Source organism: Sinocyclocheilus grahami, unplaced genomic scaffold, assembly GCF_001515645.1.
Source record: "Sinocyclocheilus grahami isolate Dianchi unplaced genomic scaffold, SAMN03320097.WGS_v1.1 scaffold319.1, whole genome shotgun sequence".
NCBI lineage: Eukaryota > Metazoa > Chordata > Actinopteri > Cypriniformes > Cyprinidae > Sinocyclocheilus > Sinocyclocheilus grahami.
In genome coordinates this window covers 960387-982703 of record NW_015505498.1, presented here as the reverse complement: position 1 = coordinate 982703, position 22317 = coordinate 960387, and the positions used below count along the sequence as shown (strand labels likewise).

Below are 22317 nucleotides of genomic sequence, written 5' to 3'. Positions count from 1 at the left end.
AAACAGAAATTCTGTTCCAAACCTGTATGAGTTTATTTCCTCATTTAAACATAAAAGAAGATATTTTTTCCATACTATGGCAGTCAACAGGGTTTGGTTACACACATCCTTCAAAACATATTTTGTGTTCAGTAAGGTTTGGAACAACTTAAGTAAATAATAACATAATTGTCATTCTAATTCATCTATTATCAACAGCACTGTGGGCACTTTATATGAACTACACTGTAATCCATAACAAACATAGCCCAGTGCTGCTGTTTCCCTGTGGTTTGTCCGCTGTTGGACAGTGAGATGTGCTGGAGCTCCGCAGCGCCCCCCTGCAGCTCGAAAACTTTCCCGTCTCGAAGTGATTTCCTCCCCTGCTTTTACTTCCTGTTTTCTGAGGGAGTCACTTAGATCGGTTCTGCTCATCGGGGTTTCTTCTTCTTCTAGCGGTAGAGCTCTCCGCAGGGATCTCAGGACTGATTGGGACATCCACGCGTATATTCTGCTTTAGATGGAGGTCGGAGGGATGAAATCAATGGATTTTACGTAGACTTGTGTTTTGTTTGAATGCCTTTTACTGCCCTCCTGGTTTTGTTATCATTTCTAGCATTCGGTTTCCTCCTCCGCGGAGTGTCCAGCCTCGACCGCCCCTTTAACTCCAGCAACAATGTAACTAACTCGAGCGCTCTTTCATCTCTTCCGCCGAGCTCGAGCTCGAAGACCGCCGCGCGCGGTCGCCGCCTTTAAAGTTTGACGCTGTCGTCACGTTATCTTGTATTTCTTCGCCAACTCTACGATGGCCGAGCTGCAGCGGCCGACGCTGTGCTGCTGTCGGAAAGTGCTGGCCGTGCCCGGCAATAAGTCCTGCGAGGGCGGCCGGAGTCTGGCGCACTGTCGCCTGGTGGACGTCGCGTCGGCGTCCAACTTCCACAGCTTTAAGCTCCGACATTTCCACCTGGACCTCCACCTGAACTTCGCCGTCAAGAGGATGACGGGATGGCAGGTTCTGGAGCTCACGCCCGTCCAGCCCGGCGTCCAGTCGCTCATTCTGGACACGCATCCTTCGTTATTAATTCATTCCGTGGACTGCAAGGTGCCCGGCGCGTCCGGTGCTCCCGACGTGTTTTTGTCGCTCACCTACCGAATAGAACCGTTCACCGATTACGGATCCTCTCTGAACATCAGCCTCCCGGCCGCGGTGGTCCGGCCGCACCGGGCTTTCCGTCTCACCATCCGCTACACGACCACAGACGGCCCTGCGGTAAGGTCAACGCGGTGACAGCCTCTGATACACGCTAATAATAACTTTGTTGCACAGGACTATTGTACGCAGAGTCAATATCCACTAAAAATATCCCAGCAGCGGAGCCTTAATGTTGATGACCAGCTCTGCCACCTTCGCTTTTATGGCCTTGTTTTGGCAGATTTAAGGGGTCCTGTGGGACACGGGATTGTAACATGCTTGTGGGATCACCCCATTTATTTATTCGACACATGCAAAGGGGAAACAGTGAGTGTGCTGGAGCTATACTGATAAGAATGACCTCAGTGTAGTGTCATGTCCCCTTAAGTGGATAACTAGAGTTATCCAGGTCATGATTATGAGTGCACGAGGTCATTACTGGAAGGTGGGCTGTGTTAAACAGATTTTTTTTTTAAAGTGTTTAGTAGTGTTCAATCCCTTGAATACATTCTAGCAGCAAAGCCTTAAAATAATTTCTGCCAGAAATAACATTTACATTTTTTTTCTCTAGTGCTGTCAAACAATTTAATGGCGATTAATCCATCCAAAATTAAAGTTTTTGTTTACATAATATATGGGTGTACTGTGTATATTTATATAAATACACAAACATGTATGTGTGTATATATATATTATATTTAAATATAAATATTTAATATAAAAACAAAACATATTTTTCTTAAATATATAGATGCATGTGTGTGTGTGTGTTTATATATATACACAATAAATAAACACAGATCACACACATATATTATGTAAACAAAATGTTTTATTTTGGATGCGATTAATCGTGTGACAGCACTATTTTTTTCATTCGTTTTCTTTGTATATAAAAAATAAAATAATAATAATAATTTGCAGTGTTAGCCAGAAACTATACAGCTATAATGTATCAGCATGACGACTGTGTTTCGTGGAAAAGTCTTTTTCAACGCAGCAAAGCAAAACATCAGTTCTCACTGATGCTTCCAAAACAATTCATTATCACAATTTCAATCAATACCTCATCTGTAATAGCCAGCTAGATTAAAACACTTGACAGAATTCATAACAAATTAAACAACTAACATCACAGAGAGTCAAATATATGAGTTTGCAATGCATAAAAACATTACATAGCAAAATTAACACAGCTCAAGTGACAGCTCTGCAAGCTGCCCAAAATTGGCCCCAGGCTACAAGGTGATTCTTACTGCTGAGCCCTGCTTACACTGTGCTGTTTTAGTGGTGTAATATACACACAAAACATGGGCATTTTAGCTGCTCACCTCTATATGGGTAGTTGTCTTCTGTTTCTTCAACTTCATCAATTTAACTTGACGTTTGGATTCGCAACTGCTTCACCTGTATGAAATAAATGAAATGACAGTGCTTTAATCTATTAACCATGCAACCTAAACCTTGTTACGTAAATCTGTATTGAATCATTTGCATGTTCAGAGCTATTCCCTAGAACGTTTATTTGCCAAAGCTATTCCCTCACCTCGTTGTTCCCTGGTTCCTTCATCAGATTTGGTGGCTGGATGCAGAGCTGACATGCGGACAAACCCGTCCGTTGGTCTTCACTCAGGGTCACTCGGTCTGCAACCGGTCGTTTTTTCCCTGTTTTGACACGCCAGCCGTCAAAAGCACCTACTCTGCCACTGTCAGGGTGAGTCTATCTAAGCTGCTCAGAGCCACCAAAACAGCTCTGTGGGCATTCGGTGTTGTTTTCTGGTTTTAGATCATGTGTACTGCGTTACAGGTACCAGAGGGTGTTACAGTATTGATGAGTGCCTCAAGAAGTGCATACTCTAAACAGGACAGGGTTTTCCAGTTCTCCATGGAGTACCCTGTCCCAGCCTACTTGGTTGCCCTGGTGGCAGGAGACCTACAGCATGCAGACATTGGGCCCAGGTAAACAGGGATGGAGTACCCCTGCTGAAAAGAAGAGAATAGTTTGATACCAGCATATGCTGTTTTGAACAGCGATATACTGGTGCTCAGTCTAGGATACGCTTGCGGTGGTTTGTCTCAAATAGGTTGCTTAACCACAGGTGGCAAGACCACAACATTTACCAGCATGAAGGTGCTACCTTGGTCAACAAGGTTAACAGAAATACCATGCCGGTTGCTGTTTTTGCTTCCAAACAGCATGGATATGCTGGTTCATCAGCTATATCCAGCCTAGAAATGCTGACTTTTTTAGCTGGCTTATGTGCCAATTATCTAAGATATGTGCATTGTTTTCATTAGTGTTCAATGCTTTACCTTGGCCACAATCTGCTTTTAGGAGTCGTGTGTGGGCAGAGCCCTGCATCCTGACGTGTGCGGTCAGTAAACTGGGCGGCAATGTGGAGCGCTGGCTTAATGTGGCAGAGGGGCTTTTTGGGCCCTATGTATGGGGAAGGTCAGTTCCGTACTTTTCAGTCATATCAATCTTGTTCGCCTTATTGCATCAAGCTTGTTGTCATATTCAGGTATTAACCTGTCTCTTCCTTTACAGGTACGACATAGTGTTCCTTCCTCCTTCATTCCCCATCGTTGCCATGGAGAATCCCTGTCTTACTTTCATAATTTCCTCCATACTGGAGAGTCAAGAGTTTCTGCTGATTGATGTCATCCATGAGATTGCTCACGGCTGGTTTGGCAATGCGGTCACCAATGCTACCTGGGAAGAAATGTGGCTCAGTGAGGGTCTGGCCACTTATGCTCAGAGGCGCATTACCACAGAGGCCTATGGTATACATGTCCTCACACGTATCCAAACTTAGAAACATCACCATGTAGGCCTTTTGGAAATGGTTATGTATACATTCCACAAAGATTCATACTTGTGTAGAATGATGCCAGTGATATGGGAGTGTTATACCCCAGCAAATGCAAAACTTCTGTGGAGTGATTCACACAGGCCTATAAATATTCCACAATGCTCTCGTTACATTTATCACTTCAATTTTCTGATTCAGGAGAAGCCTTCACTTGTCTTGAGACAGTGTTCCGTCTAGATGCTCTTCACAGACAGATGCGTCTTCTTGGAGACAACAATCCTGTCAGTAAGCTGCAGGCAAAATTTGAGCCAGGTACAACCTTTTTAACAATATAAACCAGCCTTTGTATGAGTCTGAAAGAGAACTTGGGTTTGGCACGTGGTGCTTTTTCCGTACACCTGAAATAGCTGTGTGGTAAATGCATCTAAAATTCCTGGTTACTAAGATTTCAGAAAGACAGAAGCAAGGAAAATCCTCATTTGCAATGTTGAGCCTGTCTGGAAAATGTGCTTAAATATTTATAATGTTCTTGTGAAGTGTCAGACCCATGATTCATGGGTCAGTGTTCCATGTTATCCATTTTCCTTCTCTTTCTCCAAAGGTGTAAACCCCAGCAGTCTAATGAATCTGTTCACCTATGAGAAAGGCTTCTGCTTTGTATCTTACCTCTCACAGCTGTGTGGCGACATCAAGAGATTTGATAGCTTTCTTAGGGTGAGAAAAACGACATTCACCGCACACATGCGTGAATTTTCATGCTCCACTGTACATATATGGCATGGTCCACACATGAAGTTTCTGAATTCGTGCACTGTGTAGGCCTACATTGAGAAGTTCAGATTCAGCAGCGTAATCGCTCAGAATCTGTTGGACTTTTTCCTTGGCTTCTTCCCTGAGCTGAAGGAGAGCTGCGTTGCTGAACGAGAGGGTGAGTTTCGACAGCTGTCAGAGATGATGATTAACACACAGAGACACTAATAGTTACTCATCTCACTGCGCTCCATTTGTCCTCGGTTAGGATTTTCCCTGTTGAGCCAGTCATAACACCCAGTGTGAGGGGTCAAAGCAACATTAGCAGCGTGAGAGATGGAGGCTAAATAAACAGAAATGTGACACTTCTTCCCCTCCTTCTTCCTTCCCCTCTTGCTCAGGTCTAGAATTTGAGCGATGGCTAAATGGCTGTGGTCCTCCGTTATGTGAACCGGATCTCTCGGCGGGTAGAGCTCTAACAGGCCCTGTTCAGCACCTGTGTGATCTTTGGGGCGTGGATGCCCCTGACCCCCAAGTGATCTCTACATTTGACCTCTCCTCCTGGAGCACCTTTCAGACTGTCCTCTTCCTGGACCGCCTTCTAGACCGCTCACCTCTGTCTCAAGGTATTAAGAATCCATTTCGCAATTTGTCAACATTCATTTCATTTTAGTATCCCCTGTGCGTTGATGTTTGACATCTCTTCTCTTGTAATGTGAAATGTGATTGACCTTTCAGAAGTGATGAGTCTTTTGTCAAGCTGCTACTCTGCGTTGTTGGACGGCATGAACGCTGAAGTCCAGATTCGATGGCTGCAGATTGTTGTGCGGAACAGCTTTTATCCTGATCTGCCCCGAGTTCGCAGCTTCTTGCATAAACACGTGAGTTTTGTGAATTAAGTGCCTTTTGGGCTGTAACCGATAATGCATTTAAGGGGACATAACACACACAGTTTTGGCCAATCTCATGTTAGGATCTTGAGGATCTATATAGTAGTATTGCATTCTTCATATCTCCAAATTGATTGAGTTTGATCAGATTCATAGAAGAAAGCTTTACGATTCTCTTAGAAAACAGCCGAGCTCCTGGAGGTGTGTTGTGGGCGGATCTAGCGAGTCGCGAGCACGTAGGCGCCGATTACCAACAATACACAGAAATTTGATGCAGTTTTACTCTCCGCCTGCTAATGACCAGGATCTTTTAGCGCTGGGACCGCTCCATCTTTCAGTATCAAACGATGTGCAAATCCAGCGTCAAACTGGGCCTTGCTGATAAAATATTCGTCACCAAAATGACGGGAACAAACAAACACACTTGCGAAACTCCATTGCTGTCCCGAAAAAACTATCTGCATCCACTGTTCACGTAAAGCTGGGTTCTTTGGGAAGCTGAACAAGGTTATCTTTCCCTCACATCCAAAAACACACTTCTTTGGAGACATTCTTCTCGAGCAAGTCATGTGCAGCGCTGCCAACGACTGCCGTAACCTGAACGAAGCACGTTGATGGGCTGCTCTTGCTCTCGCTCTGGTTGATGTGTGCACACGCTCTTCCTGGAGAAGTGCCCCCATACAAAAATTCCCCCCTTCATGACGTCATGAAGGGCCATGCTCAAAAAAAAAAAACTTTCCAAAACTTATACAAACCCAGAAAGGAGTGTATTTGGCACAGAAATACTAATTCACAGAAATACTAATTTTTAAAACTTTGACCATGTTTAGCATGAGAATCCAACTATTTAACAGTGTAAATAACGCAGAATGCATGAAATAGCATTAGACCCCCCTCCCTTTAATGTAGCATTTCCTTATTGATTGTAAGAGCCTTTTGTGTGGTCTGAAGCTAGTAAGCTGAGTTAAAGCAAATCAGTATCTTATTTTGTTTAGAGGACACAAACACTATTAAGCTAGGGACAGTCTGGTTTGAAAAAGCGTGTAATTCAATGAGTTAGTGTCTGGCACTCTCTGTTTCTCCTGATGTGTTGATGTGTGCACACGCTCTTCCTGGAGAAGTGCCCCCATACAAAAATTCCCCCCTTCATGACGTCATGAAGGGCCATGCTCAAAAAAAAAAACTTTCCAAAACTTATACAAACCCAGAAAGGAGTGTATTTGGCACAGAAATACTAATTCACAGAAATACTAATTTTTAAAACTTTGACCATGTTTAGCATGAGAATCCAACTATTTAACAGTGTAAATAACGCAGAATGCATGAAATAGCATTAGACCCCCCTCCCTTTAATGTAGCATTTCCTTATTGATTGTAAGAGCCTTTTGTGTGGTCTGAAGCTAGTAAGCTGAGTTAAAGCAAATCAGTATCTTATTTTGTTTAGAGGACACAAACACTATTAAGCTAGGGACAGTCTGGTTTGAAAAAGCATGTAATTCAATGAGTTAGTGTCTGGCACTCTCTGTTTCTCCGTCACCCCTCCACTCAATATAAACTGAGTTTTCCTTAAAGGGCATCCACATTCCAGTGTTTCTAATAAACACTCTCGGCTAGTCTTTGACTATTAACTGCTTATGACGTCATGTCTCTTTTCAGAGCTGTGAAGAGATGTGCTCAATCACAACCAGTTTGGCTGGTTTCTTTTGCTTCATCGAAAGCATGTTGTATTGATTACCGTATTCTAAAGAGTATTGTGTCAAGCATTGTTACAGTTCATCTGAAGAGATTGTAAAAAGATTATGAATTCTTCAGAGTGAATCCTGATGATACCATAACTTGTCATACATGGCAAACAATTTGAAATGTATAAAATCTCCAAAGTGGAGGAGATATGAAACATACCGATCTAACACTAACTTCTGATTAGATGAAATGTGTTTAAAGCCATAGTACAATAGACAATATACACTCACCTGTGACGGCACATCAGTTTGCTACATTAAAATTATTGTTTAATTATTATGTTACTTGCCAGTTGAATGTTTTTTTTAAATACAATTAATAATGTAACTTTTTAATTGAACATTGGTGTCTATATAATATTGGAAACCTTCAATACAAGAAAAAAGTTATTGTTTTAGGCACTTCTCTTTGCTTGACTACAAACTCCTTATCTGGTGTAAAAACGCATTGCTTTATCACATGAAGGAGATATTTAGAGGATTCTCGTCAGAGTTATATTAAAGTGCCCCTATTATGGGTAATATAAGGTTCATATTTTGGTTTTGGGAGTCCCCAACAACAGGTTGACGTGCATGCACGGTCAAAAAACACTTTCATTGTCTTATAATATGCATTTATTTTTACCTTACTTGCTCAACGACTTCCAAACGATTCACTCAACGATTCATTTTTTAAAAGCCTTCCTTTGCGTGATGCTATTCTGCGGTGATTGGTACGATTGGTCTCATTTTTATTTCATCTCGCCTGTGATGCCTGATAAAGCAGTGTTTGTGAGCGCAGTGCTGCTTTGTGTACAGCGTTACCGGGGAAACCGTTATTTCTACCGTGGCATCTAGTGACAAAGAATGAATTTGCATTTTCATTCAGACCAACATGAAAAGACCAACAAGTGGGCGGGCAATATGCTAATGTTTCATGTTGACATCAACATGAAAGGGCTTGGGATTCGTTTTGAATTAAAAACGACTCGTTTCAATGATTCAGAGTCGACTCTTTCTTTTGAGAGACTTTATACACGGTGCACTTTCAGATTTATAACTTTGCAGGATGTTTTCATTCACTTAGAGCTGTGTTACACACTGCATGAAAGGTAATTTTCATAAATCCATAATAGGGGCACTTTAAAGTGTGAGTAGTATAGTTTGACTTTTGTCACTGCTTTCACTGAGGCATTCTGACTTGACCTTACTGAAGTGCTGTTTTAAATTAAGAATTGGGCATTGTATGCATAGAACTATTAACTTTTCCTTTCTTTCTAGACCTCACGGATGTACACAGTGCCCCTTTATGAGGATCTGTGTGGAGGGGTGATGAAGTGTTTTGCTGTGGAGGTATTTTATCAAACTCAGGCCCGTTTGCACCCAAATCTATGCAGGACACTTCAGCAGATACTGTTCCAAAGCAGCGCCCTTAACACCAGCACAGCTCCATCTTTACTCACATCACCATCCTCTGCCCCTTCCTCACCCACAGACCCCCCTGCCAACGGGACCATCGCCCTGCGAGACGTCAATGTGTCCGCATGAGTTCAAAACTTCTGAGGAGAAGCAGAAGGTTTGAGGTGAAAAGCCAGAAGGGCAGGAACTGGACAGGAATTGAACTCCTTGGCTCAGACTGGACACTCTCCCACCAACACTGGGATGTCTGTTTAAAAAGGCAGACACTGATTTTTATAAGCTAAACATAAAGCTGCTCAGGGCTGTGGAACAAAGTGGAGGACAAATGTTTGCAATGGTTATTATGCCATAACCTGTGTGTGTGTGTGTGTGTATGTCAGTATCAAGGATACTGGTTGCCATCTGTTAGCCATTCACTTTTTGAGTGTGTGTAGATGTGTGTGTCTTTGTTTATTTTTGTGAGTGTTTTGCATATGTTCCGCTGGCCTATGCACATCATCTCATATGATGTGTTTGCATCTGTTCTCTGAGAAATCAATTGGAGGACTTAACAAGATTTCAGAGACTTTCCTTTTGCTAGCTACGCAGAGGTGTTCTGAGGAGGACCAATCCCTGACTCGTCGCCTTCCTGGACAGTGTTTGAGAAGTGGCATGAATGCACACAGTCTGTACTCACTGTGCAAATCTGATCATGGCCTAATGAAGATCCTGCAGAACCAACACACTCTCAGCCTTTCTGTGACAAACAGATTGTGACAAAACTTTTTGTTTGAACTGGAATCTGTTTTTCTCAAGCTTCTCTTTCCTGGTGCTAACCACTCAACGTTAAGTCTCAGGTATATCAAGACCGAAGACGTGGAGCCATGTTAGTGCCTTTCAAAGCTTTCAACACTGTGGTTGTTTTCAACACTGCTGTTCAAATGAACAGCCTGAATTTGTTATTTGAGCCATTCTAGGATGACATTGGAGACCATTGTCCTACTTGCATTGTGTTAGAGGTTGCTTTCAGGAATTGAGATGCTGTGGTGATTTTTTTTTTTTAACCAATGCATTTCTTTCACTTCTTTTTTTATTTTATAATAGGCAAATTTCCCTTAAATGTGTACGTTTTGAAGAGAAGGGAACAGATGATGATTTGTGAGAATGCAGTGAGTGTGGTGGGTGTTCAGGGTGGGGTTATAGGTAGATGTGTCCAAGCTGATCAACAGTGGCCTTAACTACAAGCACAGTGGAAGACAGGTTCAGTTTTACAGGTAATAAAGACATCAGAGAGCACTTTGTGTGTCATACCTGAGGATCCTAACTTGGATTTAATTTTCTTGCATTTGTGGGAGACAAATTCTCAAATCCACTTTTGTTGACTGAAGGCTTAAACACTGCACATCCAACAATAAAAGGGGTTGTATACAACCCTCATCTATTGATGTCTACTTTAATGAGTAAATGTGTTACTGATCCTGTCAGTGTGTGCTCTGATTTTTGTTTTCAGCCACGTGACCCCTTCAGGACAATTTTTTCATGGTTTTTCTATAGGTGCAACTTGGCAACTATGGAATTGAGATTGAATTTTTGTAGATGCTAAATCTTTTGGGGAATGAACTTAATTTAATTACAACTACGACATTAGTAATTACTGTTACTTTACTATTACCTACACCATTGCTTTAGAAAAACAGTAACATTGATATTACCACGTTAATAATATGAGAAATAAATCATTGTTTCACATGACTACGGTTACTGTGCAAAAACTATAGGCGCAGACTATAATATGAAAATGCAGCTTTCACTTTGAGTATCAGGAAATATTTATACACATTCCAGTTATGCAATAAAAACGATGCTTACCTTTTGTCAGTAAGACGGATGGGCCTGTATTTATTTATTTTTCATCTAAACTGGGAGTAAAGAAGCACCGTTTTAATGATAAATCTTTCTCATACTCTAGTCTTTGTCAGTGTTTGCTCATGCTTCAATCTTTAAGTCACTCGATTGCAAACTTATGCACGCTAATGAGTTAACTGTAAGATGGCGCCAATTATGCAAATGGGCGGAGCTAATTGGCGTCGGAAGGAAAAGCACGGTTCTTGTAATGAGATATTTTATGTTATAGATCTCATCTCACGGAAGCATTAAAGGCCAGTGTTGGGGAAAGTTGCTTTTAAAAGTAATGCATTACAACATTGCGTTACTCCATAAAAAAGTAACTAATAACGGTACTTCGTTACTTTTTATAGAAAGTAATGCGTTACGTTACTTTTGCGTTACTTTTAAAATCTAGACAGGGCTTGCTTGTTTGTTTTTAAAATAAAAAAGTTCTATTTTTGGCAAATATAAAAGCCTTTTCACACCAAAAGTGAAATGAATAAACCTCAGGCTGAAGGAAAAGTAAAGTTACGTCCGTAAAGTAGAATACAGAAGAAGACATTTCAACACATTTCAGCAATAAACAAAGACACACAAATGTTTGTCTAGAGTAGTTTGTGCTTATTAGTACGCTTGAACTGGATCATCGAAGCTCAGAAGCAAAGACATTGCTTAATAGAATGGGATTAAATACATAAAGCATATTTGTGTTGTTTAACATTTAATTATTGCATATTCTGAGTTGCATTATTTTTATTCATTTTGAGGAATACTGAATCTGTGTTTTTTTGTGAGTGAGATGAATTAATGCATATTCATATTTATTTTAGAACTACAGTAACATCTGATTTCTCTCAGCATGGGGACAGGAGAGCTGTCAGTCAATAAATTAGAAAAAAAAGTAACTTGCGTTACTTATTTGAAAAAGTAACTCAGATATTCTCTTGTAAATTAAAAAGTAATGCGTTACTTTACTAGTTACTTGAAAAAAGTAATCTGATTACGTAACTCGCGTTACCCCCAACACTGTTAAAGGCTATTATAAGACCATTACACTTAACAGCGGAGGCTATAAATACGTTACAGTATTTTACAGGGGAGGGAGGGGCTTGTGAAAATGTAAAAAAAAATCGAAATATTATAAAAGTAGAAAAAGGAATAAAATAAATAAGTACTAAATATTTTGATTCTTTGTGGTGAAATATGACCTGCTTTACATATTTCATGAGATTTACCCCATAAAAGGCATGCCAAGTCTGATATAGGCTAAAGACTTTTTTTTTTTGATGAACGCTCTCTTGTGCACCTCCAGAGGTGAACAGCTGTGCAGGAACCGTGTCCTCCTCTAGAGGGCGCTACCGACAAACTCATCATTACTCAAGTCTCTGAAAGTCCTCCTCGGGTAAGTTAACTTACAGCGACGAGGTGCAAATGTGTCGGGTTACTACGTACCTCACATCCCCAAAACATTTAAGGACATTTAAAATAATTTAACAATGAGTTTGCACGCAGTGCAAAAGTCGAGTTGTTCTACTGCGTGATTAATATGCAACAACGCGAAATAACGCATCCTCGCGCAATTGAGATGCATCCCTTATCCTTAAATGAAACGAGTACATTTATAGGCTAGCAGCCAAGCACCAGTATACTATGGGTATAGCTCGTCCTGTAGAGGGAGCGCAGTGGTGGATCGATAGGAGGGGCAATCTCACACCGGCCGACAGTTGTTTCCAAGAGAAGAGGAAAAAGCAACAGTATTCACACGGAGCCCAGAGAAGACCGACCTGCGCGATTCTGTCGCGTCGTTTTGGAAAGAGCACCATCTATTATACTAATATATTCTACTATTAGATAGATCTGTATTACATACGACCGCAAGGATACTCTGTTGCTGGGTTTTATCGTCGCTGAGTGAAGAGAGCGCGCAGAGGCTGCGGCTGGACAGAGGCGCGGTGGAAGCTGGGAGCGCGAGCCGCTGTGGGGCTGATGTGCGCGGCCTGTCTCTCAGCAGCGGCCCGCTATGGCGGAGACCAAGATCATCTATCACCTCGACGAGCAGGACACTCCCTACCTCATCAAACTACCCATTCCCGCTGAAAGCGTCACGCTCGCCGACCTCAAAAATGTCCTCAATAAACCCAACCACAAATTTTTCTTCAAATCCATGGACGATGATTTCGGGTAAGGCACACTATGCGTGTTAAATGACAATAAAACCCTTTGTATTTCTATCGCCCGCTGTTCCTGTCAGACTGACCACTTTCAGCGGCTTTATTCTGGTTGTCATTATTTTCGTCGCTTTCTCTCACACAACCTGAGAAATCCGAGCTTTCCTGACCGTGTTAGCTCTGTTTCCAGGTCATTGTAAACGCTGTATGTACAAACAGCAGACGCGTCTATTGTATAAACGGTGGTCAGTGTGAATGGAGGAGGCTTTGTGTGATTTGAGGTTCAAAGTCTGAGTTTTTTGTAAAGTCCGAGTAAAAAGACCAGCTTTTGTTCAGTGACAGATCAGGTGTGAAACCATAAACCAGATTAAGAGAATGCTTAACATTACAGTGCCCATTGTTTCATGTTAAAAATGTTTTACTTTCAATAGCAATAACAAGATGTAATTATACAGTATACTTACTCATTACTTACTCGTGTAATTGTACTGTGACATGAATATTGCAATGTAAATTGTGATTGAAGAAGCATATGTCACTTTAGCCAGTGAATCAGGGCCACTTACATGGAGAATCTGGAAACATCATGTTGTTTTAACTTTGCTTTCCATGGGAAATTCTGTTGTGAAGATAATTTTTTTATAGATATGTTCAGCTCAAAAAAGAAAAACAAACAAAACAAAAAAAGCTAAAGGTGTGCACTCTTTGGGGGTGCAACTTCTATTAAAAAAGGATTCAAAAAATTAAACACACACACACGCAGGTTTGTTTTTGTGAAAAGTGGGGACTCTCCATAGGTGTAATGGTTTTTATACTGTACAGACAGTATATTCTATTGCCCTACACCAACCCTACCCCTAAACCTACCCCTCACAGGAAACTTTGTGCTATTTCAGATTTTCAATACACTCCATTCTGTGTGATTTATAAGCGTTTTGAAAAGTGGGGACATGGGGTAATGTCCTGAAAAGTCACCTTCTCCTTGTAATACCTGTCATACCTTTGTCATTATACAATTAGTACTTACAAAGCACACAGTAAAGGCCCCAATATACGTCAAGCGAAATCGGAGAACGAACTGATGTGACGTAATTTCGAACAAAATCCGGCCAGAACGAAGTTCATTTTGTGTTCGTTTTGGGAGTTCGAAATGGCTTGCCAAAGCGAAGTTTGCGGAAAATTTTTTTTCGGATGCAAAACACCTTTGTACTACCATTGGTCCGTGACAATTACGTCATAGGAGGTATTGCAGTGCTCTGTTGATTCTTGTACAGCTGGTGCACTTACACACATACAGTCCACTCAGCATACTGCATCAGCTTTGTTAAGTGTTTGTTTTGGAAATTTGTGGTGGACAGACTATGTGTGTGCAGGATCAAGACCATAGTTTATAAGTTACACAGAGTATTTAACCTCCTTTGATACAGAAGTTGAGACTTCCATTTTCTGTCTTGAATAAAATGTGTGTGAGTGGTCAGTCTGGCAAATGTAAGCAGCAGAGAGCCTTTCACTCCCAGGCCGACTTGTTCTTTCTGATGGAAGTGATGTTTCTTTAAAGGAGACTGACCTACTTTCCCTGCTTTATTTTCCTGTCTTGTCCTCTCCCTAGTGTGCGTGTGAGTACAGTTTTCCAAGTGAGTTGGACAACATTAGCATATTGTATGTGTGTGTGATTTCCAGGTTATTAGCATTGTGTGTATTTTGAGTCTCTGTGGATTTCATTGCATCACTAGCTCATTGTCTGGTGGTGTCAGGATTTGGACTGACTGCGTCTCTAAAGACAGGATAGAGCGATTTGGGAGTGCTTACATCCTTTCTTTTTTATTCTCATCTATTGCCCTTTTCTCTTTTCTTCCCCCTCTCTCTCCTCCTCCACATCTTCTGCTGTGGGAGCCAAGCTTGTTTTCTAGACTAAATCTAATCAACTTGGGCAATGAAGAAGGAAGGCCTCTTCATTAGAGATCAGCTCTGCTCACAAATCAATGGGCCTGTCTACACACATGAGCCATCTGCACACACTGCCCCAATTCCAATGGGCTAGTCTCATGAAGGGTCTGTGTTTGTGTGTGTGTGTGTGCGTGCAAGTATTGGAGTGCTTTTTTGTTTTATTGCTAAAGTAGACAGAAAAGAGATGAAGTTATACTGTTTGTTACAAATGAAGGAGATCTTTGGCTAAAACAGTTGGAAACCCCCTCACAATTGTAATCAAACCAAGATTTCCTGTCAGTCGCACCAGACTCGGTCACAAGGGACAGCTTGGATGCATATGTGGGGAAGGCAGGCAGAGAGCCTTGAATCTGTCTGAAGATCCTTACAAAGGTGTGGAGGTCCAACTGTAATGCACCCAACATTTGATTAATTTAAAGGGTTGTTAGTTCATTAAAAAATGTGTTGTTCCAAACCCATATGACTTTTTTATAAACAAAAAAGGAGATATTTTGAAGAATGTTCATGCTGCTTTTTTCCATAATATTTTAATTGTCTTCAACTACTATGTACTGATACTTAAATTGATAATTTCATACAATGCACTTATTATATACATGTTTTTACACTGTACTTATATTCAAAAACACGATAACACATTATTTTACGGTGTTACACTTTTCATGTACTATACACTCTAAAAAATGCTGGGTTGTTTTAACCCAACCTTGGGACAAAAATGGACTAACCCAACTTTTGGGTTAAAAATTTAATAAAAAAATGTAACCCAACGGTTGGGTTAGTCCATATTTGACCCAAAGTTGGGTTGAAACAACCCAGCATTTTTTTAGAGTGTAATAGTAACAATAAATTATGCATAATTACATGCAACTAACCTTAACAAACCCTCATCCTAACTCTAATCCATGTAGTTAATTCATATTACTCAGTACTTAAATGTATAATTACACTGTAACAAGGAGACTAAAATAAAATGCAACCAAAAACATACTTTTGTGTAATTGCATATGTATTACAATGTTAACCATACCTCTACCCCTTAACCCACATGTAAACATACCCATACTACGAAACCTGTTTCTAATCTTAACCGGATCACATCTCAGTAGCAACAAAAGTGTTTTATAATACAACATAAACACAATAAGTATAATGTACCGAACATTTTTTGATGCATAATAGGGCACCTAATATGAAGTGGGATCTACTATAAATTGACAATGCTATAAAGCTTTAAAAAGGACAAAATCGTAACATAAAAATATCCACTCATCAGCCCACTGTGAAAGTTGTTCTCAAATAGGAGTCATTCAATCATATTATTGTCCCAAAAGTAAAAAAAATAAAATAATCAACTAAGGTGAAGCCTCATATATTATTTGTAAAGTATTTGAACAGAACATGGCTATGTAATATATATCATATATCATTGTTATGTAATATATTTATATCAGATGTACATCACAATCCTTAAGAAAAGATCTGTCGCTACTTCCATTTCATTGTGACTTTTTGTGTTCCACAAAAGAAAGTCATACAGGTCTGGAACAACATGAAGGTGATTGTGAATTTTTTTAGCTGTTCATTCAAGTAAAAATACAACTCATATCTGAGCAGGACTTTTGCTGCTATCTAAACTGAGGATTTCAGATAAAACTGCTTTAGGAGAAATGGGACCTCATGCTGCCAAAGGAATGAGGAGAGCAGAGGAGAAGAACAGCATGAGAAAAGGAGAAGTAGAGCTGCTCTCTGAGCCTCTTATGTCACAATCCCTGCTGAGTTTTTATTGCATAGCCCAAGCAGGATTAGAGTCTGCGCTGTGGAACGATCACCAAAAGCAACAAAGTGCTCCGAATGGAATTCACTGAGAGCTGTCAATCATCGTGCTCATGCCACAGTCTACATACTGTGGGATAAAATATGCACATACACACATGCAAATAAAGACCTCTCATATACTGCTTTTCAAAAGCTAGCATGCTGCCTATCTAGATGTCATTTTGGGCATCATCAATTTGGCACAGTAGAACATTTAGGGTGTGTTCACACTTGTAGTTCGGTTCGTTTGCTTCATTTGGTCCGGACCAAAAAGGAAAATGATACATTTGGTCCTGGTTCGCTTAGCGTTCACATTGGCATTTTTGACAGCGAACCTAAAGACACAGAACGTAAAGGCATAGTGATACGTTCACAACCTGATTGGTCGGCTTGAATGACATATATATCGTGACAGAACTCACGAACACCTCAAACAAAAGGTGCGTTAGACTTAAAGCGGCGCTGCGGGTGTATGACATCAAAGCACCCATTAACCGATCGGTCCTCTCAGCGGCGCTTTAAGTCGAACACACCTAATGCCGTATGCTGGACTAAGCGCGCTCATTCTTGCGTGTACATATACTTTTATTTTCACCACCTGCAAGCTCATAAAAGGCACTTTACCTCATCGTTGCTCCCCGTTTGCCCTCTGCTCATTTTGTTTTGGTTACACCACGTCGTCAAATCATGTCGCATAGCATCGCATCTGGTCATTACTTCCTGTTTTTGGTTCGTTTAGAAGTATTTGGTCCACTGTAACAAGGAGACTAAAATAAAATGCAACCAAAAACATACTTTTGTGTAATTGCATATGTATTACAATGTTAACCATACCTCTACCCCTTAACCCACATGTAAACATACCCATACTACGAAACCTGTTTCTAATCTTAACCGGATCACATCTCAGTAGCAACAAAAGTGTTTTATAATACAACATAAACACAATAAGTATAATGTACCGAACATTTTTTGATGCATAATAGGGCACCTAATATGAAGTGGGATCTACTATAAATTGACAATGCTATAAAGCTTTAAAAAGGACAAAATCGTAACATAAAAATATCCACTCATCAGCCCACTGTGAAAGTTGTTCTCAAATAGGAGTCATTCAATCATATTATTGTCCCAAAAGTAAAAAAAATAAAATAATCAACTAAGGTGAAGCCTCATATATTATTTGTAAAGTATTTGAACAGAACATGGCTATGTAATATATATCATATATCATTGTTATGTAATATATTTATATCAGATGTACATCACAATCCTTAAGAAAAGATCTGTCGCTACTTCCATTTCATTGTGACTTTTTGTGTTCCACAAAAGAAAGTCATACAGGTCTGGAACAACATGAAGGTGATTGTGAATTTTTTTAGCTGTTCATTCAAGTAAAAATACAACTCATATCTGAGCAGGACTTTTGCTGCTATCTAAACTGAGGATTTCAGATAAAACTGCTTTAGGAGAAATGGGACCTCATGCTGCCAAAGGAATGAGGAGAGCAGAGGAGAAGAACAGCATGAGAAAAGGAGAAGTAGAGCTGCTCTCTGAGCCTCTTATGTCACAATCCCTGCTGAGTTTTTATTGCATAGCCCAAGCAGGATTAGAGTCTGCGCTGTGGAACGATCACCAAAAGCAACAAAGTGCTCCGAATGGAATTCACTGAGAGCTGTCAATCATCGTGCTCATGCCACAGTCTACATACTGTGGGATAAAATATGCACATACACACATGCAAATAAAGACCTCTCATATACTGCTTTTCAAAAGCTAGCATGCTGCCTATCTAGATGTCATTTTGGGCATCATCAATTTGGCACAGTAGAACATTTAGGGTGTGTTCACACTTGTAGTTCGGTTCGTTTGCTTCATTTGGTCCGGACCAAAAAGGAAAATGATACATTTGGTCCTGGTTCGCTTAGCGTTCACATTGGCATTTTTGACAGCGAACCTAAAGACACAGAACGTAAAGGCATAGTGATACGTTCACAACCTGATTGGTCGGCTTGAATGACATATATATCGTGACAGAACTCACGAACACCTCAAACAAAAGGTGCGTTAGACTTAAAGCGGCGCTGCGGGTGTATGACATCAAAGCACCCATTAACCGATCGGTCCTCTCAGCGGCGCTTTAAGTCGAACACACCTAATGCCGTATGCTGGACTAAGCGCGCTCATTCTTGCGTGTACATATACTTTTATTTTCACCACCTGCAAGCTCATAAAAGGCACTTTACCTCATCGTTGCTCCCCGTTTGCCCTCTGCTCATTTTGTTTTGGTTACACCACGTCGTCAAATCATGTCGCATAGCATCGCATCTGGTCATTACTTCCTGTTTTTGGTTCGTTTAGAAGTATTTGGTCTGTGTTGCGTTCATATATCATTCGAACCGCACCAGAGTTCGTTTGGAAGCGGACCGAGACCCATCTTTTCAGCGGTCTCGGTCCGCTTGTTTGGTGCGCACCAGGGTTCGGATGCGAGCGTTCACACTAGGCACGGGCCGATTACCGGTTTCAAGGTATACCGCGGTTTGAAAATTTCACGGTTTCAAAACCACTAATATTTTCCGTTGTACCGTTCCTGCGATGTGCACTGTTTTTCATGTCTCCTCAAAGACTGAACCTGTAGGAGTCCCTCAGGTTGAGTTCAGTGTAGAGAGTAACACGACCCTCCTCCTCCTGTTGGCGCGAGCGAGCGGTCAGTCACATGTGTGAAGGATGGCCGAACTTAAGGAGCTGCCCCTGGAACCTACGCGATCGGCAACCAGACATTTTTTTTTCTCTTATTGCAACTCGTCTCTGTTCTGGACTTGACCAAACTGCGTTGCAATGCAATCATTTTCCAAAATGTCATTTATGTGAAGTCTGTAAACGCCCGTTAACACAGGCCAGAGACGCTGAAGACGTACACAAAGAATAAAATACTGCAGCAGGCAGATCACTCACTGTTCATGATGCACGAACTATTGGAAGAAAATCCTCAATATTGATTTGAGGGTTTATATGAATGTGTTTCTGAGGGGAACTGACCGTTTTCAGAAAAGTTTACGTGGTATTTTACCGTGAAACCGTGATATTTTTGCTTAAGGTTATCATACCGTCAAAATCTCATACCGGCCCATTCACACTTTACTCAAACAAACCGTACTAACAGTGCAATCGCACCAGGGTTTGTTTTAATCGAACCAAATATGCCAAGTGTGAACGCACCCTTTTGTTTGGGGTGTTCGGTGAGTTCCGTCACGATATATACGTCATTCAAGCCGACCAATCAGGTTGTGAACGTATCACTATGCCTTTAGGTTCGCTGTCAAAAATGCCAATGTGAACGCTAAGCGGACCAGGACCAAATGTATCGTTTTCCTTTTTGGTCCGGACCAAATGAACCAATCGAACCGAACTACAAGTTTGAACACACCCTTAGAATGCGTTGTAATAATACATACAGCATTCTGAGGTGTCCACCATTATGACTTCCAAAAATTCAACAGCATTGCCTTTCTGTATGCTGTAAATTGGGACAGAGAGTTGGAATGAGATCTTGAGCCTGAGAGGCTCTGTCTGACTCATCACTTGAACAGATGTGAATTCAGCAGATGCAGTCACTGTTGAAGGGTTTCATTAGATCAGCTTCATCTGGCAGGAAGCGAGAGAGAAAGAGAGAGAGAGATGATGTATGACACAAATAAAGCCCTGAATGTGGATGTACATTGTAGATTTTTTTCATAATATCAGTTTGAATTAATTTGATATTAATTGACTTAGACTCTAGGGGAGGAGGCAGTAAAGCAAGCCAGTCAGATCAGATTGAAGCTTGTTGTTCTCAAACATTGCTATTTTTATGTACAATATGCATCAGATGGTCTGTTCAAAGTCCATGGAAATGCCATCTAAAGCTGAGAGTGGCTCGAATGAAAAAACACCACAAGAAAGCATTCACATATATTTTTGTCAGTATGGGAAACAATAAGCTTTGTTTTGCTTTGAAATATTGCTGTTGTTCTATAGCATAGCCTTTGTTTCATCACCACTGCTTTGGTGTGTGATTAAAGATAGCTGTCTGGTATTTGTTTTATATTGCATGAATGCAATCATGATCACTCCATAGAATTTTATTATTAATAGATCACATGGTCTGTTTCGGCAAACCTCACATGCTTTTCCAGCCAGCTGTCTTTCACCCGCTTCCTCTTTGACAAAGGTTTCCATGGCGACAGGAGTCAGAGGGGTCAGCACCTTTTTAAGGAACAGCTAGGAAGGGGGAGGGACTCTGGGGTTACTTTATGGGGGACTAAATTAACCTGTGTGCATGTGAGGGGCCATTTATAAATGGAGCTGATCATTGTGGCTTTACTTATTTAGGGGTGTTTGCTAAGTCAAGCCTCATTATTATGACCTCTTTTGACATGAGCTGGTAAGCAACTATTTAGCAACCACTCAGAACACCCTAGCAACTGCTGAGCAATCACTTAGCAATGCCATAGAAATCCCCAGCCAGAACACAATAGCAAACGCTTACACTAACAACCACTCAGAACACCTTAGCAACCACCTAGCGATGTCATAGCAACCAGCCAGAACACAATTAGCAAAACTGCTTAGCAATCACCTAGCAATGCCATAGAAATCACCAGAAAGAACACAATAGCAAATGCCTAGAAATGCTGTGGCTTCCAGCCTAAACACTATAGCAACCGCATGCGCTAACAATCGGTAAGAACACCTAGTGATACCATAGCAGCCACCAAAACAATATTGCAACCTCGTGTGCTAATCACTCAGAACACCTTAGCAACCACATAGTGAATAGCGATGCCTTAGAAACAACCAGAAAACAATAGCAAATGCTCTGGCAAGCAGCCAGAACACTATAGCAACCACTTGCACTAACAACCACTTAGAACATCTTAGAAACCACCTAGGGATGTCATAGGAACCACAAAGGCACAATAGCAAATCCCTAGCAACCACCCAGAACACCCTAGCAGCTATGTAGCAATTGCCTAGCAATGCCATAGAAATGGGAGAATACTATAGCAACTGCTTGCATTAACAACCAATAAGAACACCTTAGCAATTGTAAAGCAACCACTTAGCAATGCCATATAACCACTCGAAAACATTAAAAAATGCTATGGCAACCAGCCAAAACACTATAGCAACCATTTGCACTAACAACCCCTCAGAACATCTTAGCAACCAGAATGCAATAGCAAGTCTATCGCAACCAGCTAGAACACTATAGCAACTCTTTGCGCTAACAACCACTTATAACACCTTAGCAACCACCTAGCGATGCCATAGCAGTCAACAGAACACAACAGCAACCTAGCAACCAGCTAAATCACCATGGCAACTGCATAGCAAAGGCAAAACTGACATTTTCTTCAGTCTAGTTTCTTTATGTATTCTTATTATAGTTGCTCTCGAACAAAACCATATTACTGGTTTAAACGATTAAGCAAAAATCAAAGAGGATTTAGTTATCCGTGAGAACAGACCACAATGCTTTCTTTTATATTTCGAGTGAAACTCATGTTTATTTGTTATTCTGGTGAAACATTTTAATAGACCTGTTGTTTCTTTATGTCTCTGCAGGGTGGTGAAGGAGGAGATATCTGATGACAACGCCAAACTACCGTGTTTCAACGGACGTGTTGTGTCATGGGTGAGTTAGCGATCACACACACACACACACACACACACACACACACACACACACACACACACACACACCCACACCCC

General features: G+C 40.9%; 2 protein-coding genes across 2 annotated transcripts in view; both read left to right on the top strand.

The window, feature by feature from the left end:
- The first annotated feature begins 83 nt into the window (after positions 1-83).
- Positions 84-10515, top strand: LOC107602123 (arginyl aminopeptidase-like 1). The gene is made up of 11 exons (XM_016294533.1): positions 84-1249; positions 2745-2885; positions 2979-3130; positions 3507-3623; positions 3720-3955; positions 4183-4296; positions 4586-4698; positions 4804-4912; positions 5136-5360; positions 5473-5615; positions 8627-10515. Exons 1-11 carry the CDS (start codon positions 785-787, stop codon positions 8891-8893), a joined length of 2082 nt encoding a protein of 693 aa, XP_016150019.1. The 5' UTR covers positions 84-784; the 3' UTR covers positions 8894-10515.
- Positions 10516-12309: 1794 nt separating this feature from the next.
- The window catches only part of LOC107602099 (segment polarity protein dishevelled homolog DVL-3-like), a 36700-nt gene continuing 26692 nt past the window's right edge, over positions 12310-22317 (top strand). Inside the window, exons 1-2 of the mRNA XM_016294507.1 lie at positions 12310-12811; positions 22171-22240. Of these exons, the coding sequence (XP_016149993.1) occupies positions 12651-12811; positions 22171-22240 (231 nt within the window). The 5' untranslated portion in view covers positions 12310-12650. The remainder of the gene's footprint in view (positions 12812-22170; positions 22241-22317) is intronic.